Here is a 24,280-nt window from a genome sequence, read left to right as displayed (position 1 = left end):
ACTGGTATTGCTGTGCGCAGGGACCTTCGGAAGTTTAAAGAGGCTAAGAAACAGTTTGACAAAGTGAGCGAGGAGAAAGACGCAGCGCTGTCCAAAAATGCCCAGGCGCCCCGGAACAAGCAGCACGAGGTGGAGGAGGCCACCAACATCCTCAACGCCACGCGCAAGTGCTTCCGACACATCGTCCTGGACTACGTGCTGCAGGTGACTAACACACACACACACACACACATCACATTAATGAGAGACAGCTGTGTTCTGTGGTCGTCGTAGTGTTGTTCTGCCTTTATGCTGATGCATTACATGTGTTACAGTGCGAGTGTGTGCAGTGTCATTTATCTACTGTTTTTAACGGATAACATTTTTTACGTAAAACAAATGAAATACAAAAAAGTTTACAAAAATATTCGTATTTTATTTATTTATTCGTTTTTAGGTCTGCTTTTTCGACTTTATTAAGCTAAACTTTTTTTAATTACATTAAATTTATTTTAGTTTTAGTTTTGTTCTTGTTTATAGGTAAACATTTTTGCTTTATTTAGTGTTTTGTTGTTTATGTTTAGTATCTATATAGAAAATATGGGGAATTGTGAAAATGTCAGACTTACATTTTTAAGCTACACTTTTTACAATTTTGTTTAATTTATTTACTTCATTTTTTTGTTTTTAGGTAAACATTTTTTGCCTTTAGTTTTTTTTTGTGTGTTTTGTTTTCTTTTATTGTGTTTTCTTTTCTTTTATTTTGTGTGTTTTGTTTTTAGTTGTTTTGTGTGTTTTCTTTTATTGTGTTTTCTTTTCTTTTATTTTGTGTGTTTTGGTTTTAGTTGTTTTGTGTGTTTTCTTTTATTGTGTGTTTTGTTTTTTGTGTTTTGTTTTATTTTGTGTGTTCTTTTATTTTGTGTGTTTTGTTTTTAGTTGTTTTGTGTGTTTTGTTTTATGGTGTGTTTTGTTTTGTGTGTTTGTTTTAGTTTTTAGTGTTTTGTTTTTTTGTTTTGTGTTGCTTTGTTTTGTTTTTTTGATTTCACTTTATTTTGACGGCCCCTGTAACACATTCTGTTGACTATAAGTAGCGTCGCACCTTCATGTCCACTATCTCTCATTAGAGTGTTAGTAGAGTATTAGTAGACTGGCACGGTTAGGTCTAGAATAAGTTGACATGTAGGTGCAAAGTTACTTAAAGTCAACAGAATGTGTTAAAGGGACCATCAAAATAAAGTGTTACCTGTTTTGTGTGTTGTTTTGTACCAGCTGCTTTTCAAAGCAAACAGACTTATGAGTTTATACAAGACTTTATACATAATTATATACCATATTTTCTGCTCGTGTTTACTAGCCTAGCTGTTAATTTTTTGCTAAATTCTGCAAAGGTTTTTTGTAGTCTTGAATCTTTGCTGCCCCTGTATAAACTCCTCTAATTCCCTCCACCTTTGTACAAATTCTTGTGCCATTACATCATAGTCACAAAACAAATACATATCATATTAATAATACAGATTTACTGGAGATAATAGTGTGTATGGGTTTGCGATCCGCATGAAATGAGGTTATGCAGTGAAGCAGTGTTTGAAAGAGAGGGGAAGCACAGCGGTTCTCTGATTGCACTTCCTGTGTTCGGCAGTGACCGCACAAGCTCAGGTTAAACGAGTCCCCTTCACAGGGTCACTCGAGTGACCGTAACTCAATTACCGTAGGATGACCTTTCTCCGAGAACGATGTGCATCCGCCTGGAAACTGCAGTCAATCCCTCCAGTGAGTCATTCGTCAGCGAGGGCTTTTAATGGGCTCGTTCTCAGTGTGAAGTGGCGTGAAGGGAAGAGCGCCACCTGGTGGCACAGAGAGAGAACGGCTGATTTCTGCTGAGAAACAATGAAGGATGTGCAGTTTAGGACTTCAGGAAGCAGATGTCTTACATTTGATAGTAATGTGTCATTATTGAAGCTATAGTTGTTGCCGGTGTTCACTTTTACAGCTTTTGTTATTGTTTGTCATGTAATATTTATTCTTTTTGCCGTGACTGAAATTGCATATATTGTAGTCACTAAATATTTCAGAGTAAAACATGTAAAGTGACACGTCACCAAACAGTACCAAATGTTTTTTTTTATATATATATATATATATATATATATATATATATATATATATATATATATATATATATGAAAAAATAATAAAAGACAAAAGCAAAAACTACCACTTCCCTTCTGTGGGAAATCCCAGATTCTTTTGGTGCCCTTATGTCTTTATTGTTTTACTTTTGCTTTGAAATCTTAATGATGCCAAGAAAAACTACCTATTTATTAAGTAGGGAATTTTTAGGTAACACTTTATTTTAATGTGACGTAGTTACACGTTCCTACAGGTACTTACTATACTATTAACAGTAAATGAGGCATAATTACAAGTAACTAATCTTAAACCAAACCCTAACCGTAACTCTATAGTGTAGTTTATTAATATTACTAAGGACTTACTTAAAGTATAACCTTTATTTCTTTATTTCTGTGTTTCAGATTAATGTGCTCCAGTCGAAGAGGCGATCGGAAATCCTCAAATCGGTAAAGTGTTCCCACTGGTGATGTGTCCTTCAGATGATCATGTGTGAGCTGTTGCTGAACTCTTGTGTGTTGCACAGATGCTGTCGTTCATGTACGCCCACCTGACCTTCTTCCATCAGGGCTATGATCTGTTCAGTGAACTACAACCCCTCATGAAACACCTGACTGGACAGGTACATCATACGTCTGTCTATCGGTCTGTCTGTCTGTCTGTACTATCCATACATACCTATACATACATACTATCCATACATACCTATACATACATACTATCCATACTAAACATGCATACCTATACATACACACCTATATATACTATACATACTATCTATACACACATACCTATACATACACACATACCTATACATACTATACATACTATCTATACACACATACCTATACATACACACATACCTATACATACTATACATACTATCTATACACACAAACCTATCCATACACACCTATACATACTATCTATCTATTTTTAGCATGTGCCTAAAAATGTGATAGTGGTCATATAATTTGTGTCTCTACATAAAAGCAGAAGCTCGATTTCTGCATGAAACCAGTGTTTTCATTTTCACCCCGGTGTGATGAGGAGCGCGTGAATCCTTGTTTCCTGTGGGCAGGAATGAGACGGGCTTCTGGAGATGTGTGATTGGCTGCTGTTACACAGGGCTGTCACTGGAAACAGGAACTTAAACTGGGTGATTTAAAGGGTTTTCCCTGTCTGGGAGTTAAATTGAGTCTCGATGAGGCGGTTTAGATCAGTGTGGACATGAGTTACACAGCACAAGGTTATCAGGATTAGTGTCGGACACCATGAAGCTCGAGAGCGTGGAGCGCTTCTGTCGAGAGGTCTGGAGGAGCTGCTCGCAGGTTTGTGTCTCTGGATATCTTCATTTCAGTTTACAACTCCATTTTCAGTTATTTTTCACTTTCTATGAAATGACACAAGTATGGGAATTATATAGTGAGCCAAAATATTGAAAACAAAAAGTAAACCACATGACAAAATGTTGAAAAAAGTGTTTTGTAAGAGTTTATGATTTGTTGATGCTGTACTGAAATATGAAGATGGAACATTTCTAATGATGGATCTGGAGTTATTATGTACATTTACAATATGCATTTTCACAATGAAAAAATAGCATTATCGTAGTATAACTTTGAGTCACGTTGTTTCAGTGCAGCTCATGGTTGATTCATGCTCACAGGATTTGTCAGGTGGTCAGTCTTTGTCAAACACCTATCGAGAGTGGAAACTCTATGACTGCGACGGAGAAAAACATTTCCCATCTGATATTATCAGCGGTGCTGCCCGCCTCTTTCCTGGCGGATCAAAACAAAGCGCTCGAGCAGAATACAGCGCGTGACGTGGATATGTGTGTGATACGGGGTGACGGATGATCGCTGGCTGTATCTGAGCAGATAAAGAGTGCTAAGATCCCGTTATAGTTCACTTCCTTTCATCAACTTCCCCTATAGAAAAACTTCCCCTATAGAAAAGACAATTAGTGATGTTTTCTAAAGCAGTTACGCTTACGGTTACGCTTAGGGTTAGTTATTTGAACCCTTAAACTTGGCTAGTTCCTAAATATTGACAACCAGTTTTAGCATGTACAAATTGTAGCAAGTAACCTCAGATCCTTCACCCTCAGGTAACCAAGAGAATAATTATAAAATTGATTCAAATAAGCAAGACATATAATTAGTCATTCGTGATCTACTGGGTAACGATTTTTAGAGCAAATATTTGAGAGCTGAACATAATTATAAAAATATACATTAATTATAAATATGTCTTTGGAGTTTACATGTCTAGAAACCACACTTTTAAAATTAGACGTCCTCATACTGTATATCCAAGTTTTCCAAGAATTCTGGTTATTCAAAAGAAACAAACAGTTGTTGAGGGAATTAATTCAAATAAGAAAAATCTGGGTTTTAGTTGTTTTAAACCATTTTAAATCATGAGGCCCTCTGGTTGAGAACTGAATAAATATATAAATAAATATATATACAGTGGGGAGAACAAGTATTTGATACACTGCCAATTTTTCAGGTTTTCCCCACTTACAAAGCATGTAGAAGTCTGTGATTTTTATCATAGGTACTCTTCAACTGAGTGACGGAATCTAAAACAAAAATCCAGAAAATCACATTGTATGATTTTTAAGTAATTAATTTGCATTTTATTGCATCACATAAGTATTTGATCACCTACCAACCAGTAAGAATTCCGGCTCTCACATATATATATATATATATATATATATATATATATATATATATATATATATATATATATATATATATATATATATATATATATATATACAGTATCTCCAAAAACCTTTTTAGTTTTCTTCCGTGGTTCTCAACCTGGTGAAATATTAATAAAATTGCTCACAATTATATAGCATGTAACTATTGGCTGGCGAGGTTTATTTGTGGCAGACGAGCAAGTCACTGAATTGTCTAGTTGTTTTATTTCCATAAATTTCACATTTATTTTATTTCTTAATACTTTTTTTACACACTATTTGATCTTCTGCAGATCTGATGAGGTAGTTGAATAGGAAGTGAATGGTAAAAATAAATAAACTGTGAAATCAGTCTGAAATCACACACATCAGTTGTAGAGGTAATGATAGTAGTGTCCAATAATATATTAAAGACCTCTAATCTGATAGAACGATCCATAGTTTTGAAGAACAGTGTAGTGGAATATTCCCTTTGGAATCACTGAGCGTAGATTTGGTCATTGGAAAGGTTATGAATGTTGAACTGGTTAGGCAGTGTGTAGTGCTGGTAAAGCAGTGCATTATGTTCCATCATCATCTTAGAATATGGGAAAATAATGAGGCAAGAGTGGTTTTCCATGCAGATGTAGGAAACCAGACCATCTTTAAACCACATGACTTCGTGTTTAAAGTGGCTTCTCATTGGCAGCCATTGCGTTTAATTCCAGTTTTATAAAGTTCAGCACCGTTGTGTGAAGGCGGTGTCTCACTCTGTGCCTTGAAACTATTTTGTTTAACACATGAAAACATTCTTTGCCTTTATTAAATGTTTTTAATCGAGCAATCGAGCTTCATAGGTCGACTGTTTTAACACATGAATATTTGTTTTTCATTTTTTAATGTCTGTCTTTCAGCTGGATCAGTTGATGATGGATTCGGCCAAAGAGAGGAAGGATATGGAGACGAAACACTCGACTATTCAACAGAAGGTACAAGAGCTTCTCCAAACACTTGAACATTAATGATCCTCAAATCTCACACAAAATACAGGGCCAATCAGAGAATAGTTGTTCGACCAATGAGAACAAGCAACAAAATCATGTTGTTGATGCTTTGTGAGACGGAACATCCTTCTCTTCTCTTCTTTCTTTGGGTTTTGACCTTTAGAAATGGTTTAAAGTATACAAAGCTAAGCTTTCGCCTGATATCCTGTCCTCGGGTGTGTGAATAAACACTCAAAGTAATAAAGCTGCTGTTATTACAGTAGAGCTGTTCATCTTTCGGTATTACCACGAGCATGATGGGAGATTTGAACTGAATCCTCACACATGGCATGTGCAAGTGCATTCTGGGTAGTGGTTGGGTCATCAGGATATCAAAATCTCAATACCAATTCCACTGAAATTTCATTATTCCTCTACCAGTTTCATTACCGGAGCAATGTAAAAACTTTTTGCCACTGGAAGTCCGTCATAAAATTTTCGCAAAAAAGTCTTGCCACGTGGATTTTGATATTGGGTTCAGTTTTCGCCACATTGGCCTTTAGAAGCAACTAGTTTCATGCTTCTCATTGGACTTACTTTTCTTGTGAACTTTTTACCAAAATTTTGCTAATGTGACTGCGCCTTAAGATGCACTAAGCTAAATTAAAGTGTATCAGAATTGAAAAAAAATGAAAAATGTTTTTTTTTTTTTATGTCTATATTTTTTTAATATTGTAAATATCCGGAGTTACGTCATTTACGACCTGAAGGCGCTTCATGAACTGAAGGCTCTTATGTTCATCTATCATGCCATATTGCTCATGCCACAATCCAGCTTGACCTTGATCTCATGTCAAGTGTGACTCGATCTCTCTATATTTGTTTTCCTTCTCTCTCTCTCTCTCTCTCTCTATATATATATCCGCTGTATCAGCAGTTGTTAACGTGCTCTCTCTTCTTTTCTGACTGCTCATATGAGGCCACACTGCAGGTGAGTCTGTCCTTTCTGAATGCTGCATGAATCACGTTACTTGCGTTCATTATGGTTATTAGACACGTGGTTTTACTTCAGTAGCTCATGTTATCAAATACAAGTATTGTTATTCTATCAATTTAAAAAAAAAATTAATTCTAATTCAAAATAAATTCAAAAATATTTTAATATTTAAGAGATTTGTTTCAGACACTTTATAATAAAAAGGATCATGAGCACTCTAGCAACCACATAGCATCGTGCTAATCTCCATCAAGAACACCCTAGCTGCTGTGTTTAATAATTTAATGATAGAGCTGTCAATAAACTAAGATTTTAGTCGCGATTAATCGCACTCATTTGTGCGATTAGTCGCGATTAATCGCATACTTCTCTTGGAACCAAGCATACATCATTTATCTTGTTTAACGCGTTTATTTTGTCATTATCTGCTATATCCAGCAAGATCAGATTAAAACATTACAGAACAAAACTTTCCAGAATTCAGTGTACAGTGCAACAGCAAAGCGCTTGTTTACGCTTTAGACATGTCAAGTTGCGATACTGGACTGGACCACATGGAGACGCCCCCCCAAAAAAACCTAAACCAACCAACCATCAGCCTTGACCTGACTGCATACACACAGTATACGGATCCATTCAGAATTACTAAACACAGCAACACACGCATGACAGATCAAACCATTATCATGAATGTGTGTGGAAACAACCTGAAATGTCTGTGCATAAATACAATGTGTACACACACACACGGTTTGTTTGTGCATCAGTAATAACAGACTCTGCTGTACGACTCCTGTACGTCACTGTAATCGCCTTTACATTGATTTCAATCCTCATCCATCAAAGCTTTAATAGCGAGACGCTGTTTTGCTTTATCACAAACACACACTGAGTGAATAATTCACTGAAAACACAGTGTGAGCCTCTATTCTCTCTGCTGTCTCTGATGTAATAAGCCTGGTTTTCTTTACATTAGTGCTGTTTTGGACTGATTGTTTGAATGGGTTCGCTTACTGGATCATTGGACCGAAAATTATGGACCTTAAAATGATCTGATCACAAACAGAAGCGAAATCGTGTTAAAGGGTTAGAATAGAAACGTCCGCTTACCAGGGTCACAGGTGCTTGTAGATGCTCAGTGTGATACACTCCCGACTCCCAAGATCATCCAACTACATTAATGACGATTTATTTGCGTCCAATTATTTGAACGCTTTTTTTTATTAATTGCATGTGTTAACATTGACAGCCCTGTTTAATAATCATTGACAAGTTGTCAAAAACACATTGAAGTTTGTTTATGTTGGTTGTAACTGTATAATAAAGAGTTAATCACACTCTCGTACTTGCACTCTGGAAGAAAATACTCAAAACAAGTGCACTGCCGACAGTGTAAATGTTTAATGCTCTTCTTGGATTGGTGAATCCAACCCATGAGCCGCAGTTAATGAATTCATACATCACACACACACACACACACACACACATACTAGAGCGTTCCTGAAGGGGAGGAGCCAGCAATGGTTACCAAGGCTCATGCCCGTCTCAGTCTTCATATACATGGACGTTCATTCTCATACACGCGTAATGTTGAGTGTGTAGAGGCTCGTTTCAGGTCAGGTGATCGTAGACTGTCACAGTAATGTTTGGAAGTTAGATGAAACACACACTTCTCTCTTCGGCATGAAGATCTTCAGCAGGTTCCACTATGTGTGGTATCTGGTGAGTTAATCTTACTATTTTTTTTGTTTTTGTTGTTTACTTTGAGAGGTGATGAATGCGAACGTCTCCCATTGCCTCTTGGGAGCTTGGTGTGACATCTTGCCTAAATAATGATTTTTTTTTTTTTAATTTAGACGTCTGGTCATCTTCTTGTGTAATCTGGTTTGCTGGATCTGATGTGGTTTGTTTTTTTAATGTAGCATTAGTTCATCAAGATGGGATTTTCATAATGATACTATGTCATAGTACAGGTTTGCATTGGTTCATTTTATTTTGTAAATGACTGTTTAATGTATCTAGTGATCAGTTTTTGTGTCTGGAACTGCTGTGTTCGAACGCATATTCGGTCAGTCGGTCAATGACAAATACGGATGTCCATTATGATGAAAAGATGAACAATTTTGGAAGAATAATTTACATTTAATGACTCAAAAAGTCAAGTAGTTTAACCATCAATGGTGTAAAAGAAAGAGGCAAGGTCCTCATTTTTTAATTCATGTTCCAATGTCTCTTAATGTTGATAATTATTTAAAAAAAAAAAATAGTTTTTAAACAAGACTGCTGGACTACTTCAGAATTTTTTTGACTTTGCAATTTAAAGTATGTTCATCATACACTGTATGATATCTAAACTCTAGAAAACACACCATGATCTGTGCATCACTTGCTCTGCGCCTTCATTGAGTTCTTCTTCTGGCTGTAGTAGTGTAGATGAGAAGAGCTGCAGGTACAGCAGGGTACTCTGGGCTTTTGGGAACAGCTGGAGCCTCAATCTTTGTTCCTGCCACCCTGTATATATTAAGCGGGCAGGCTCACGTATCAGCTCATGGATTCATCAGGTTACAAAGAAATGGAAACCGAATCTGCTTTTTAATAACAGTTGGTGCTGTCGTGTCCGTTTTTTTCTTTGACGACGGTGAACACACAAGTGAAGGGTCACACTGAATGTCGTGGTCTGGAGTTCGCGTAGAGGAGGATTGTGGATCATAAAGTGACAAAGAACCCAGTTCTGTTAGCGTTCACACTGTCACTGGCCTTGAAAGTGGATTCAGATCTCATTTTAGCCACTTCTGGTCTCAGTCCACTTTCCATTCACACTGCAGATTGTTGTAACTCTTAAATGAATTCACATTATTGTGTGTTTGTTTGTTTAAACAACAATAAATAAATAACTAATTTAAAATTTAGTTAATCAATTTAAGTCCTGTAGTTATAGATTTCTGCAACTTTTTTGCAATAAAAATCACTTTACTATACGGTTCCATTTGTTAACATTAATTAATGCATTAGGCATCATTTTTTTTTACAGAATTTATTATAAATATGATTTTTCGTAAAAACAAATAATACAATTTTAATGTATAGAACTTAAATTTATAAATACAACCTAGAATGTTAACCTAGATTAATAAATATTGTAAAAGTATCCTAATTAATATTAAAATACAATCATCGTTACATTCTCAAGCATGTTGTTAGCAGGCACACTTAAAACGGGTGCTGAATTATTTCCGAGCAAACACAATCGTGTGTTCTGCTCTCCCCTGTTCACTGGAGATCATGTGATGTAAGAGTATCTAAGAGCCGATCAGACTGGATTCACGCAGCACATACGGGTCAGGCTGTAAACTTACCTCATCTACTAGTATGTCACACTTATCTGTCTTCAGCTGTTTGAGTTTCACTCCATCACCAAACAGCCACACAAACACAGGATCCGGTGACGGCTATAGTGTTACTGGGGCTTTGCTAGTCTGAGCTCAGATGGGCTGGACTTGACTAGTCTGAGCTCTCATGACATCTACAGGATAATCTCAGATCATCCTTAACGTGAACGAGAACCAGTGGCTAGATTTCTTACAGTGCACTATAAATAAATTCACTATAGGTACAGTACATCTAATTATTGGTATTAGTAATTGGCCTTTTCTAGTCTAAAGCGGTCACATTTACAATCGCAAAAAGTAGAACTTTTGAAGAATGCACACGCTGCTCATTTCCAATAATAAAGTGAATATGAAAATATGGTATTATTAGACAGGCTGCTTTAGATTTGACGTTTGGTCACATGACACTCCAGAACCAATGATGTTTGGCTATACTGTCAAATGGCATTGACTTTTTGACATTTATTTTGTTCGTACGACTCTCTTCAGAAACGTCAAAAATTCACCTTTTGTTTTCCATGGAAGAATGAAAGTCATACGAGTTTGGAACAACATTGATGAACTAATCCGTTAAAGATCTGGACTGGTATCCAGAAGGTTCGAGACCCGAGACGCCTCATGATCTGACAGAGGCTAAGTTCAAGTGATTTAATGGTTTTCTTCTTGTGATCTTACGCTTTTATCGTCTATCTATCGTCCATTAGCAAAACATTGGGTGTGCATCAGCCAAAACGTGTGTGGAGTGTTTATACAGTACTATTATTGACTGTTTTTTTTGCCTTTTCTGCTCAGGACTTCTCAAATGACGACACTAAGCTGGAGTACAATGTGGATGCAGAGAATGGGATCGTCATGGAGGGATATCTGTTCAAGAGGGCCAGTAACGCCTTCAAAACATGGAACAGGTCAGTGACGAGACGTCATACCGTGTCTTCCAGGTGAGCACACACACACACGTCACCGAAATTGTCATCGTTGCTAATTGCGTTTTCTTTGCAGGCGATGGTTCTCAATTCAGAACAATCAGCTGGTGTACCAAAAGAAATTTAAGGTAATCCTAGGATGATATAAAAGAACGAGCAAGAGTTTTTAAACGTTGTGTTTAGCAGTGGTTGTGGTGTTGTGTTTCAGGATAACCCTACAGTTGTGGTGGAAGACTTGCGCTTGTGCACCGTCAAACACTGCGAGGACATCGAGCGCAGGTTTTGTTTCGAAGTGGTTTCTCCAACCAAGTGAGTACAAGCACACCATTATGATCACGCTGATCAGTTTTATTTTTGCAAGAACACAAAGTTATGTTTATTGAACACCTATTTTATCAAATAATTGTCTGTTACCTATATATACTATCTACACATAAATATGTCATATGCATGGAGGAATGATCTCTGATTATAGGAGAAAACTCTCCTATAACGACGTTGCAATGATTGGGTGCCAATAATTGCGGCCTACGTGAACTTGAGAAAAACATTTATTTCATAATGAGAGTTTCCCCCCACTTTCAATTGTTTTGCCTCAATGAATGGTTAGAATTAGATCAGAAGGATAAACAATGCAGATTTATTTTCACAGCCGCCTTTGCTCATATTTATACCAAGGGTGCCAATATTAGTGGAGGACACTGTATATATGATGGTAAAGTGTCATTTCTGTGCTACTTGTGCCAAATAAAAATAATAGATTTTGAAACACAATTCCAATAATTATTTATTTTTCATTTTGTCATTATATATTTATATTTTTGTCATATAGCTGTGACAGTGGAAATTGCTGGTAATATGCAAAATACTAGTGCGTAAAAACTCCGGTGTGCGCATTTGCATTGCATCACTTGTAACCAATGTTTTTATTGTTAACTAAAACTATAAAAAAAGAAAGAGAAATAAAAGTATTTAATGAAAAACTTTAGATTTGGCAACTAACTGAAATAAATAAATAAATAAAAATGTAAATAAAATAACAAAAGCACAGAACAAAATTACAAAAATGTATTTGAAAATGGACGATATACTTAAACTATTTTATAAATCAGTTTTGTTTCCCAGTAAAAATACCTGAACATCCTACAAATTTTCATAAGTTTATTATGAAAATTTTCATAGAATACATTTTGAATAGTTTTTTTCTAACCCATTGCACAGAAAACATACATTTCATGGTTTATGCCTAAAAAATTGGCACTTTTTTTCTTTTTAGTTTTTCACTTAAAGACAATACTGATTGTTGTCTGATAATTTCGCAGTGCATATGTCAGACAGGTGATGTTCTTTCTCTTAAAGGAGCTGTATGATGCAAGCGGACTCTGAGAAACTCAGGCAGGCCTGGATCAAAGCCGTCCAGAACAGCATCGCCACAGCCTTCAGGGACCGCGCAGAGGACGCAGAGGTACCACGCTTTACCACGCTTTCAGCTCACTCACGCCCAGCTGCAGGAGCTCAGTGTAACAGTGGCATGTGTTTGCAGAAGATGGACAGAAAGTCGTCCACCTCTACAGGCAGCCTGGACTCTGCGGGCGAAGCGAAGGAGAAGTCTCTGAAGGGGGACGGTGCGCTGCAGAAGGTCATGGCCATCGCTGGGAACAGCAGCTGCTGCGACTGTGGGCAACCCGACCCGTGCTGGGCCAGCATCAACCTGGGCATCACCCTCTGCATACAGTGCTCCGGGATACACAGGTGCACTTCACCGCACTTATTCTGCAATGTAGTGGGCGACCGATTTTTGATGGCTGATGCTGATATTTTAGAGAGCAGGGTGGCTGAGCAGATTCCTACTATTAAGTAAAACATCAGGCAGAAAATGTATACTTTTAATAGAACAGCTCTGATTGGGGGATTCAAACTCTTAACGTCTGGCAACCGCAAACATAAAAGCTTGTAGTAGAGGCTTGAACAACAGTCTGTAATATTTTGTCTCCTTTTTTTCCTGACAAAAATAAAGTGAGATTTTGGCAGTTATCATTTTTTTAGGCTTGTCTTTTTCAATATTGCATGTTGATACAGACACAGTTGAATCGTTTAATTCTTGTCTCGTCGTCTTCGACAAATTTTTCGTCATAGTTTTCATTAGCAAAATGAACGCTAATTTTACACACAGCGAGTATGACATAGTGGGCAACTGAATATAGCGCAGCATAGTTTCAAATCTAGGATTTAAAGTTTGTGGATCACAGTTCACGTTTTTATGCAGGACACAAATGCACACTTCAGAAGATCTCACAGCTGAATTTGCCTAAGTTTGTGAAATTAAATGTTCATTCGATTTTCAAATACTTATTGTGCTGTCAAAATAAAAGTCCCATACACTGTCAAAATGAAAGCTATCACATCAGCCAAACAGAAAAATGCAAATGCAGATAATTAAAAAAAAAAGCTTTGCAGATATATCGGTCTACCACTACTTGAGTGTGCTATATATTTTATAAAATATATGTTTTGTTTCTCAGGAGTCTTGGGGTTCATTTCTCTAAAGTCAGATCCCTGACGCTGGACACATGGGAGCCTGAACTGCTCAAGGTGAGACACGAGGCGTCAGTCCCAGCATAATGAACATATGGATAGGGGTCGACAGATGGTTGTTAGAGCATATGAACATCTGTCCATCTCTTTCATCTCATGAACATCTCATTACCTCGTACACGTGAATTCACAGATCGTTTTCAGACATGCGGAGTGCGATTGCACCAGATTTTAGGTTTGCTGAGTTCGTCTGTCTCTTCAATTAGGAAAAAGAGACTTCTTCGTTTCTGTCAAACACATTGTATTTTAATTTTTCAAGAGGATTTTTTCTCATTCTAAAATGGTCCAGCTTTTTAGGGGGAAAAAACTGCTTCAGTGCTTATATATGAATGAATAATACAGTTAATTTTTTTATTAAGCTGATGTGTGAGCTGGGAAATGGTGTCATAAATCAGATCTACGAGGCTCGACGAGAAGAACTAGGAGCCAGAAAACCACAACCAGGAGATCCCAGGTAAAAAAAAAAAGCAGTAAATCCGCATATTAGAATGATTTCTGAAGGATCATGTGACACTGAAGACTAGAGTAATGATACTAAAAAAATCAGCTTTGATCACTGGAATAAATTAGTTTAACAATATATTCACATAGAAAAAAGGTTTTTTTAATTGTAATATTTCATAATATTAGCGTTTTTACTGTATTTTGGATCAAATAAATTCAGCCTTGGTGAGCAGAAGAGACTAATTTCAAAAGCATTAAATAATGTAATTGTAATTCCTAATGACAACCCATTTTTTAAAACCAAGATTACTTTATACATCTCCTATTGGAAAACAAAAAAGCGTTTTCAATTGTAAAAGCTCAGCGTTTGTGTCTTGTGACCCACAGGCATGAGGTGGAGGCCTACATTAAAGCCAAGTATGTGGAGCGAAGGTTTGTACAGAGACGGTCAGAAGATGAGATCAGACAGAAGGTTTTATCACTGAGTAAACAAGATAAATGTCTCAGCGACTGCTTGGATGCCCAACCTACAAGTGGACCGTCAACTTCAAAACCCCATCCAGCCTCGGGTTCCACTGGTGAGTTGATCATCAGGTCTGATCAAACCCAATGTGAGCCGTCGTCTCTATCCTGCAACTGGACCCTCTGCTGATTCAATTCAAACTTTGCTTTGTCCTGCCATGGCCCCTTTTTAGCTGGTATGGCCCCGTTTTAGCTGGTATTATCATATCATCATCCAAGTGGTGTAATCACCATAGACAGATGTTCATGGTAGAGGTCTACAAGGGTCCACTTCAATACAAAAACCAGAGGTCCGACTTGGGGCTAGGGTTGGGTATCATTTGAAGTTTTTTAGATTCTGATTCTGCTTATCGATTTCTAATTTAAATCCCAATAAGGTAAAGAAATAGCTTGTATTAATATTTAGGCTATTCAAATCAATGTCTGCAACTAATCATATATGTTCATGTTTAATATTTCGTCCATAATTGCGTACATATTTATAAATATATAAATCTATTTTTGTGCTCGGCCGGTTACCTGTGTGGGAAGTGTGCAGTAGACACGCCCACATTAACTATTTCAATACTCTCCGAAAAGACCATAAACATTACAGATAACATCAGAACAATTCATTTACATACATATTTCATAAAACTAATCCTGTGCGACTGAGACGCTGCAAATCGGGTGTTTGTAGGTCGATGTTTTGGCTGTAACTCAATGATGCCCTCTGTAGGGAATAGTAAGATGGCCGCTCGAACACTTCCAGTGATGGCAGTTTAGAGCACAATGAGCGATCAGTCATCATATAGATAGTGGTAAGAAGTGATTGGGGTACAGATCTCAGGACCCGAGGAGACCTCTAGCTGACCTCTAGCTGACCTCTATCAGACCTCTAGCTGACCTCTAGCTGACCTCTAGCTGACCTCTATCAGACCTCTTGCTGACCTCCATCAGACCTCTAGCTGACCTCTATCAGACCTCTATCAGACCTCTATCAGACCTCTATCAGACCTCTGGCTGACCTCTAGCAGACCTCTGTCAGACCTCTAGCAGACCTCTATCAGACCTCTATCAGACCTCTATCAGACCTCTATCAGACCTCTATCAGACCTCTGGCTGACCTCTATCAGACCTCTATCAGACCTCTGGCTGACCTCTAGCAGACCTCTATCAGACCTCTTGCTGACCTCTAGCAGACCTCTCTAGCTGACCTCTATCTGACCTCTAGCAGACCTATAGCAGACCTCTATCAGTCCTCTATCTGACCTCTAGCTGACCTCTATCAGACCTCTTGCTGACCTCTAGCAGACCTCTAGCTGACCTCTATCAGACCTCTAGCTGACCTCTAGCAGACCTCTAGCTGACCTCTATCAGACCTCTAGCTGACCTCTAGCAGACCTCTAGCAGACCTCTAGCAGACCTCTGGCTGACCTCTGGCTGACCTCTAGCAGACCTCTATCAGACCTCTGGCTGACCTCTAGCAGACCTCTGGCTGACCTCTTGCAGACCTCTAGCTGACCTCTAGCTGACCTCTAGCAGACCTCTAGCTGACCTCAAGCTGACCTCAATCTGACAGTGTGAACGGGGCCGCGGGCTCAATGAAGTGCTTTACTCTGTGTTTCTGCCCCTCTCTGTGACCCTACCCTGCTGAAGCGCACCACGAGTCTCTCTTCTGTGTAGATGAGCTTGATTCTCTCTTCTCCTACTTTAACTCCTCCGCCAAGCCTCGCCGCTGTAAGTACAGCTGTCTGTGTCTTATTCAGTGTCACGGTTGAGCAAAATTCACCATGTCACCGACTCGCTTCCAGTTCACAAGTGTGGATTTGAGTTGAACTCGTCACAGATCCTACAGGATGAGAAATTTACTGAATGAATAAAAAAAAATTCAATGCTGTCATACAAAAATTTGTGACAAAACAAATTTCATCAACTAGCAAGAATTATATTACACTTAATTATAAATAATTTTGACTAATTATGCCAATTTATATTCTAAAATATAGATTTTTTTAACTGATTAGTCATATTTCTTAATAAACACTTTAATACACAAGTCGACTTGATGACAAAGGGAAGTTGTTTTTTATTTATTTATTTAAATATAAAGGAAGATTGTTTTTGTTATATTAAATTTTTGTTTCATCAATGTGCAACTGTTAACTGTGCACTATAGATATCTTATTTTTTAAATAATAAATGCTTTTACTTTCAAATAAGTTTTCATATGTAGATGCATTTCTTTAACTGATTAGACATATTAAAAAAAAAATTAAAAAAAAGTTCAATGCTGTCAAAAGCACCACCATTAAACAGATTCCCCATAAGCACCACAAACTGTAAAAAAAAAATAAAAAAAATTGAATAAAATAAATGTAAGTACGTACATAAATAAATACTGAAATCAAAATTTGAATCTGTTGATTGTTATATTGAGATGTACCAACACAAATTTCTGATATTGAGATTTCAAATGTTGATTATTCATTACGCTTTAATCTCTCTGGAGTGTTTTCCCTCCATTTTCTCCTTGTTTACATTCAAATTCAGTAGTTTCGCATCCTATTTGTTACCTCAGTTCAAGATAGAATTTAGTTTTAAATTAAATTCAAATTCTGAAATTTGCTCAATCAACACCCGGGTGGGTTTTCTGTGAAGGAAACATTGCAGCGTCTCTCCATCGCTCAACATCCCATCACACGTTTCTTTGTAAGAAACTTTAACATCGCTCATGCCTATTTGTTTTCTCCTTTGAATGTTTTTTGTGTTTCTATTTGTTTTCATGTTTTGTTTCACGCTATGTTTTGTGATGTTGCTGGTTTGTGTACTGTATCACAGAAGAGTGTGTAAGTTGATCTCTGTTTGACAGTGAAAAGTACCGACGGTGAAGTGCAGAACCAATCAGATGCAAGCAGAGAGATGTTGAGCACGAGTGCCTCCTCCAACACGCCGAACAACACGGGTCAGTATGAGCTTCAGGGAAAAATACTTCCGGAAGGATGCAACATTTGAGGGAAAAATAGCATCGCATTGTTGATTTAAAAGAATTCCGGGGTTTTTTTCTGATAAAAATTGTGATTTTATGATGTGATTTAAAAAAAAGAAACTCCACGTTTTGTCCTTGTTTGTAAAACTTGGCCTAAAATTTGTGGTTATATGTCAATATGACTATAAACTAATAATAATTATTATTAATTATGATACTTATTATTACTAAATAAATAAATATAGTATTTATCAAGGATTTAAGAAAAATAATATAATGGCAACTGTTAAATTACAATACTAGTATCTTAATTTCTCCATTTTCAAATGTTAACCCTCTGGGCTACTCTTATTTGTGTAAACTCACAATACAAACAAAATGCAGTGCTTTCTAGGTGTCTCGGTGTCTGTGAACCACCAAACTTTTAATTTGACAGAAATAGACTCGCTCTGAAACATGCAGCACAGATATTTATTTAATTAAATTGATTTAATGATTATGGAAGCTTGTTTCTGTAATAAATAAATAAAAATATCTAATAAAAAGGTAATTTCAACTTTTTATCTCAGAATTCTGACATTTTTCTCGCAATTCTTATATAAACTTTTTCTCACAATTCCAAGTTTATAGCTCGCAATTCAGACTTTTCTCTTGCAATTTCAATATAAACTCACATTCATTCAGACTTTTTACTTGCAATTCCAGGTTTATAACTTAAAATTCTGACTTTTTCCCCCCAATTCCGAATTTATAACTCACAATTTTGACTTTTCTCGCAATTCCAAGTTTGTAATTTGAAATTCCGGCTTTTCTCTTGCAATTCCAATATAAACTTGCAGTTCTGACTTTTTTCTCGCAATTCCAAATTTATAACTTGAAATTCAGACTTTTTTCTCACAATTACGAGTTTATAGCTCACAATTCTGACTTTTTTTCTTGCAATTACGAGATATAAACTCAGTTCACTTTTTTTTTTTTTTTTTTTTTAATTCCAATATAAATGTACAATTCAGACTTTTTTTCTGGCAATTCCAACTTTGACAATTCTGACTTTTTTTCCCATAATTCCGAGTTTAACTATAAACTCTCAATTGCTAGACATTTTTTTGCATCTTGCAATTCTGACTTTTAGATATAAACTTGTTTATAAACAAATATAAAAGTTGTTTAGCTCAATGTCAAGACATTGTCTTTTCCGTCAAGGAAATTAGAGCGTGACCAGGGGCTTTTGAGTTTCACGCCTCTCACTTGCCCCATAGTCAAGTCATGTCACATTTATTCATTTATACAAAACAGCTTGACAGTAATAAACAAGTAAATGACAGTATTATTAATGTTGCACAGTTCTTCAGTTATTGCAGCTCTGGATAACAGAGCATTCGTGTCATTATTCCACTTGTAAGTTGTTTGCCCGTGCTGTGGTTCAGATCCTCCAGAGGAGTGTCCTGGGAAAGCTGTGGTGGTGTTCTGCGAGCCGAAGCACTTCACCTCGGGCCTGCAGCTGTACTGGGCCTCGTTCTCACGCAGCCTGCCCGACATGGCCGAAGCTCTCGCACACGGGGGAGAAGTGAACTGGACCAACACAGACGATGGGAACCGGACGCCGCTCATCATGGCCGTTCATGGGGTGAGGAGACACTCGCACGCACTGAGGGATTGAGTGTCTGTGTTTCATGCTGTTCACACACCATCTTCACAATGCCTTTACACTCTTTATTTTAGGGTTTTTTGTTGTTTTTTGCATTTTTTTTGTTTTATGATTTGGTTTGTTTTTTGTTTTGTGATTTTTTGTGTGTTTTTGTTTAGCTTTTTTGTGGTTTGTTTTTTTAGGTTTTGTTTTGTTTTGCATTTTGTTTTTTGTTTTTGTGTGTTTTGTTTTGCTATTGTTTTTGTTTTGCTTCTTTTTTGTTTGGTTTTATTTTGTGTTTTTTGTTTTGCATTTTGTTTTTGTTGTTTTTTGCATTTGTTTTGTTTCATGTTTTGGTTTGTTTTTTGTTTTGCTTTTGTTTTTTGTTTGTTTTGTGATTTACTTTTTTGTGTGTTTTTGTTTAGCTTTTTTGTGGTTTGTTTTTTAGTTTTTGTTTTGCTTTTTTTTTTTTTTTTTTTTTGCTATCCTTTTTGTTTTGCTTCTTTTTTTTTTGTGATTTTACTTTTTTTTTTTTTTGCATTTTTTTTTTGTTTTGCTTCTTTTTTTTGTTTCATGTTTTTTTTGTTTTTTGTTGCTTTTGTTTTATTTTTTATTTGCTTTTGCTTTTTTTCCGTGTGTGTTTTGTGTTTTTTTTTTTTGTCGACATACAGCAATTAATCGTGCAGATTAAGTAGATTTTTACTTTCAAAATAATAATTTTGCTTTTACTTTTTAAATAATCAATGTTCCTGGTCTTATTGTACGATTCATCAGTGCATGTTATTCCAAAAGGCATTTCTGGCTAATATTTGAATATGAAATGCATCACATTACAGACGTAATGACGAATGCTGTTTTATTTAGACTAGCAGAGACTGCGTGTTTGAAAGTGTCTCGTGTGTGTCTGTATCAGGGGTCTCTCGTCACCTGTGAATTCCTGCTCCAGAATTCAGCCAGTGTCAATCAGCTGGACGAACTCGGCCGAGGACCGTTACATCACGCCACTATACTGGGCCACACTGGGTTAGTTCTGCTCAACACGCTTCACAACAATGCAGGTTTTGTTTTTCTTAGTTGTGAATCATGGTTTAATGTTCTTTTTTTTTTTTCTTTTTTTTTTTTGGCTACTACAGACAAGTGTGTTTATTTCTAAAACGTGGAGCCAATCAGAACGCAGCAGACGCAGAGAATCAAACGCCACTTACAATCGCAGTCGAGGCAGCAAACGCTGACATTGTCACATTGTAAGTTCCCCTAGCTTTCACACGTTTGATGCTTATTGAGAAATTTGTGTCGATCATTAAAATGTTGAATTTTGTCTTCCCTGTGTGTTCCTGACAGGCTTCGTCTGGCCAAGATGAACGAGGAGATGCGTGAGTCGGAGGGCCCGTACAGTCACTCAGGTCAATATAACTCTAACAGCCCTACTGAAATGCAGTACCGGAAGTGTATGGAGGAGTTCATTAGCTTGCATCTCCGAGACGCCTAACACACACGTACATTACGCCACAAACCTGTAGCAAACGAATGTACACGGCCAGAATATCGCTCGGCCCCAGGATGGGCTCATCTTACATGTTACCGCTGGAACACGTGCAATAACTAGTCTTGTGAAAGAGTGACGTTACTTAGTGCTGAACACATATGCACCTTATTTACTTAGTGTATATTTGTCTTAAAACTGTCTGAATGAGCAGTGCAATGAAAGCTCAGTGTATTTATGACACATTCCTGGTATTTATCTCTTATATATTCTTGGGGAAGTGAAATTGTCTAAATCAAATCAGTGTGTTTATAAATATTATATCTGTGAAGACGTAGTAGACCACTGCATTTGGCCATAGATAAAATATAGATTGTTGTTACAAATGCATGTTCTGTTAATAATAACAGATCTATACTGACCATCAGTTTTAGCACAAAGTACCATTTTTATTTATTTATTTATTTAACTTTTTAAAAATCACTTTTGTGTTATGCAGATAAATGGTAATTAATGGTAATATATATATATATATATATATATATATATATATATATATATATATATATATATATATATATATATATATATATATATATATATATATATTGTTTTCTGTAATGTTAAATCCTTACAATTATAATTACCTGTAAATTATGTTTTTAAAATTTTCAGCATCATTACTCCAGTCTTCAGTGTCACATGACCCTTTAGAAATCACTCTAATATGATGATTTATGAGTGAACGTTATTTATTAATAGAAATCTTTTATAACAATTGAAATATTTACAATCACTTTTTTGATCAATTTAACATATCCTTGCCGAATAAAAGTATTAATTTATTTAAATAATAAAAGCACTGACCCCAAACTTTTAAACGGAAGTGTATAATGTTACAAGATATTTCTATTTTGAGTGCATGCTGTTCTTTTTTAATTTTGTATTCATCAAAGAATCCTGAAAAAAAAAAGTATCATAGGTTATAACAAATATATTAAGCAGCACAACTGTTTCCAACACTGGTAATAAATCATCATATTACAATGATTTCTGACAGATCATGTGACACTGAAGACTGGAGTAATGATGCTGATGAAAATATATATTTTTTTTCCTGTAAAACAAATTGTAATATATATTTTTTTGTGGAATAGATTAAATACTTTACGTACTTAAAGTGTATTCAGCTACATTACGAGAGAAATTTGACAGTCTGAATGTTATAATGAATATATTTAGTGCCAAATGAGCTGCAGTTCTGGCATCGGCCACAGAGGGGCGCTATAGAGCTGGACTTTACGCCCCACAATGCAGTTCAAGCGTTTCGTTTTCTTCCTCTGCTTCATTTCGCCACAGTCGTTTACCTCTGTATGTGACCTCTCTTAAACAAAATTATATTCGACAAATCATCATTGCGATCTCTCAGCAGAGCACAGCCTAAAATTAGAGTCTCAGGTGTATTAATATGCTGCATCAAGGTGTTCAGAAGGCCTTAAGTGATGGAATTATTATATATAATCCTGCAAAGCATTAAAAACGTTGTATATTTATTCATTTACTGTCTGTTTCTCTTTCTTTGGCACACTGATACATATTTTATGTGGCTATCTATCGCTCCTGTAACGTTTCTTCACATGGAAATCTTCACACTTTCACGCAGAATTATTTTCTGTGCTACTATATGATAGATATCATGTAAAGAGTCAATAAATATACTTGATATCTCATCATGTGCTTCTCAAACACTGCGTTTGCTCTTCTCTCCTGCGTTCTCCTGCTGTTCTGTGAGTTTCTGCTGTGAAGTAGAGCAGGTATGGAGCTCATCTGTGTGTGTGTGTGTGTGTGTGTGTGTGTGTGTGTGTGTGTTCTTCAGATTACAGCATGTGCTCGTGTGTGTTTAGCGTGTCTGATGCAGATCAATCACTCTACTTCTCTTAATCAAGCTGGTTTCTCTTTACAGGAGATGAAACGTACCAGGACATTTTCCAAGACTTCACCCAGATGGCATCAAATGACCCGGACAAACTCAACCGCTACTGATTCGGGATGGCATAATCACTCCATAACAACCTCCGCATTTTTCTATGGGATTTTTTTTTATCAGTAGGTATTTCTCAAGTCACAATGGGACATTTTATATAAAATCAATATTGTTGCCCACATAATAATCTGAGCAACACCAGTTGAATTATATTGCGTTTTTGTGTCTTTTTAATGTAAATGTAGATAAAACTCTTTTATATAGTGTTTAATTCATGGCTTTGGCTCTATCAGTATATCTATATAGAATCTCTTGATGAATGTTATATTTGAGCCATAGAATCTAACTTATGAAACACACCAAACAGTTTTTAAGTAAATGCATCAATGCACACATTTGTTTCATAAACGAGGCCCGTTTTTACCTAAACATTACATTTGAGTGAATTCCATCACTGTATGATTGTAGAGCGAGGATGATACGATTTAAGTTTACATAATACCAATTTCATTTTTTTTTATTATGTTCATCATGTATTTAATTGCAGGTTGATGATGTTTGAATGCATATTTGAAAGAAAATCTTGCGAAAAACCATTTTGTTAGCATGCACACCCCACTGTTTTCTTTGCTCTAATAGTACACAAGCGAATCGTAATCCGACCACAGAATAAGGGGTGTAAATTATGTATATTCTGTACATACATCTTCTTGGGCTGGGAAACATTTGGTATTTTGTGGTACTTTTAAAATGTTGTAATAAGCTTGTTTGCATGTCTTCTATATTTGATTCTGTAATCATTCAGAGTGTATGATTCTCTGTGCGAGTTTTTAAGATTGTTTTATCCAATGCGAATGTCTGACTGAAAATATCTCAAGGTATATTATAAATTGTTTTCTCTACCATTTTTATAATGCCGCCTTGTTTGTTTTACTTGAAATACTTGATTTATAGCACCGAGTTCTTCAGTCGAATGTTTGAACTGCTGGTTGAAACCTGTGTGTTGAACCGGTCTCGTTTCTAGCTTACAGTATCAGATGGTGTGAAGTAATCTCCCGTGTCGTACGTGTCTGTATAATGTAAACACTGGTGTTGTGACTCTAAAGCACGCAGACGTTCAGTCGCTCGGGACGGGATGAAGTCATGCTCTTGCCAGCTGAATCACCTTTTCATATCATGCTTTTCTAGACGTACAACATTACCGTCACACTGCTTTATTTATAAACCTCGCAAGATAAGACGGCTCAAGCCATGCGTTACGGTTATTGCTACGTTTATCCAAAAGCCAAGTGAATAGTGACTCTTAGAAGAAGTGCTTCTGGGACATCTTTCCTTTTAAGTACTGTTATTTCATTAATAGGTAATGTGCAAAAAATTGCAACTGACATTGTGCTTAAGTGAAAGTTTGTGTCAATTAGGGGCCGTTTACATACCCTGGTAATCCAGAGTTCTCATGAGAGCACAAGTTGAATTTGCTCAGCGAGTTTACTCTGGGGTCTAGTAATGATGCTCATTAAATATGCCCTTGTATCCGAGCTGCACCAATCACATCGGGTTA

The 24,280-nt window shown here is 36.5% G+C and overlaps 1 protein-coding gene across 2 annotated transcripts in view; it reads left to right on the top strand.

Moving 5' to 3' along the window:
• LOC311084142 (arf-GAP with coiled-coil, ANK repeat and PH domain-containing protein 2) overlaps positions 1–23,636 on the top strand; it is a 36,973-nt gene extending 13,337 nt beyond the window's left edge. Inside the window, exons 6-23 of one of the 2 annotated variants that reach the window (XM_084116009.1) lie at positions 21–204; positions 2,514–2,558; positions 2,636–2,731; positions 5,722–5,796; positions 10,969–11,081; positions 11,176–11,227; positions 11,308–11,408; positions 12,459–12,564; positions 12,643–12,851; positions 13,622–13,691; positions 14,054–14,148; positions 14,526–14,716; positions 17,512–17,604; positions 19,056–19,255; positions 20,169–20,278; positions 20,389–20,499; positions 20,597–20,658; positions 22,702–23,636. In XM_084116009.1, the coding sequence (XP_083972135.1) occupies positions 21–204; positions 2,514–2,558; positions 2,636–2,731; positions 5,722–5,796; positions 10,969–11,081; positions 11,176–11,227; positions 11,308–11,408; positions 12,459–12,564; positions 12,643–12,851; positions 13,622–13,691; positions 14,054–14,148; positions 14,526–14,716; positions 17,512–17,604; positions 19,056–19,255; positions 20,169–20,278; positions 20,389–20,499; positions 20,597–20,658; positions 22,702–22,781 (1,993 nt within the window). In that variant the 3' untranslated portion in view covers positions 22,782–23,636. Of the gene's footprint in view, positions 1–20; positions 205–2,513; positions 2,559–2,635; positions 2,732–5,721; positions 5,797–10,968; positions 11,082–11,175; positions 11,228–11,307; positions 11,409–12,458; positions 12,852–13,621; positions 13,692–14,053; positions 14,149–14,525; positions 14,717–17,511; positions 17,605–19,055; positions 19,256–20,168; positions 20,279–20,388; positions 20,500–20,596; positions 20,659–22,701 lie in introns of both variants that reach the window. The other variant, XM_084116008.1, reaches the window with a different exon arrangement.
• The last annotated feature ends 644 nt before the right edge of the window (positions 23,637–24,280 follow it).

This window comes from Abramis brama (assembly GCF_963993115.1).
Source record: "Abramis brama genome assembly, chromosome: 6".
NCBI lineage: Eukaryota > Metazoa > Chordata > Actinopteri > Cypriniformes > Leuciscidae > Abramis > Abramis brama.
This window is presented reverse-complemented; position numbering and strand designations above follow the sequence as displayed.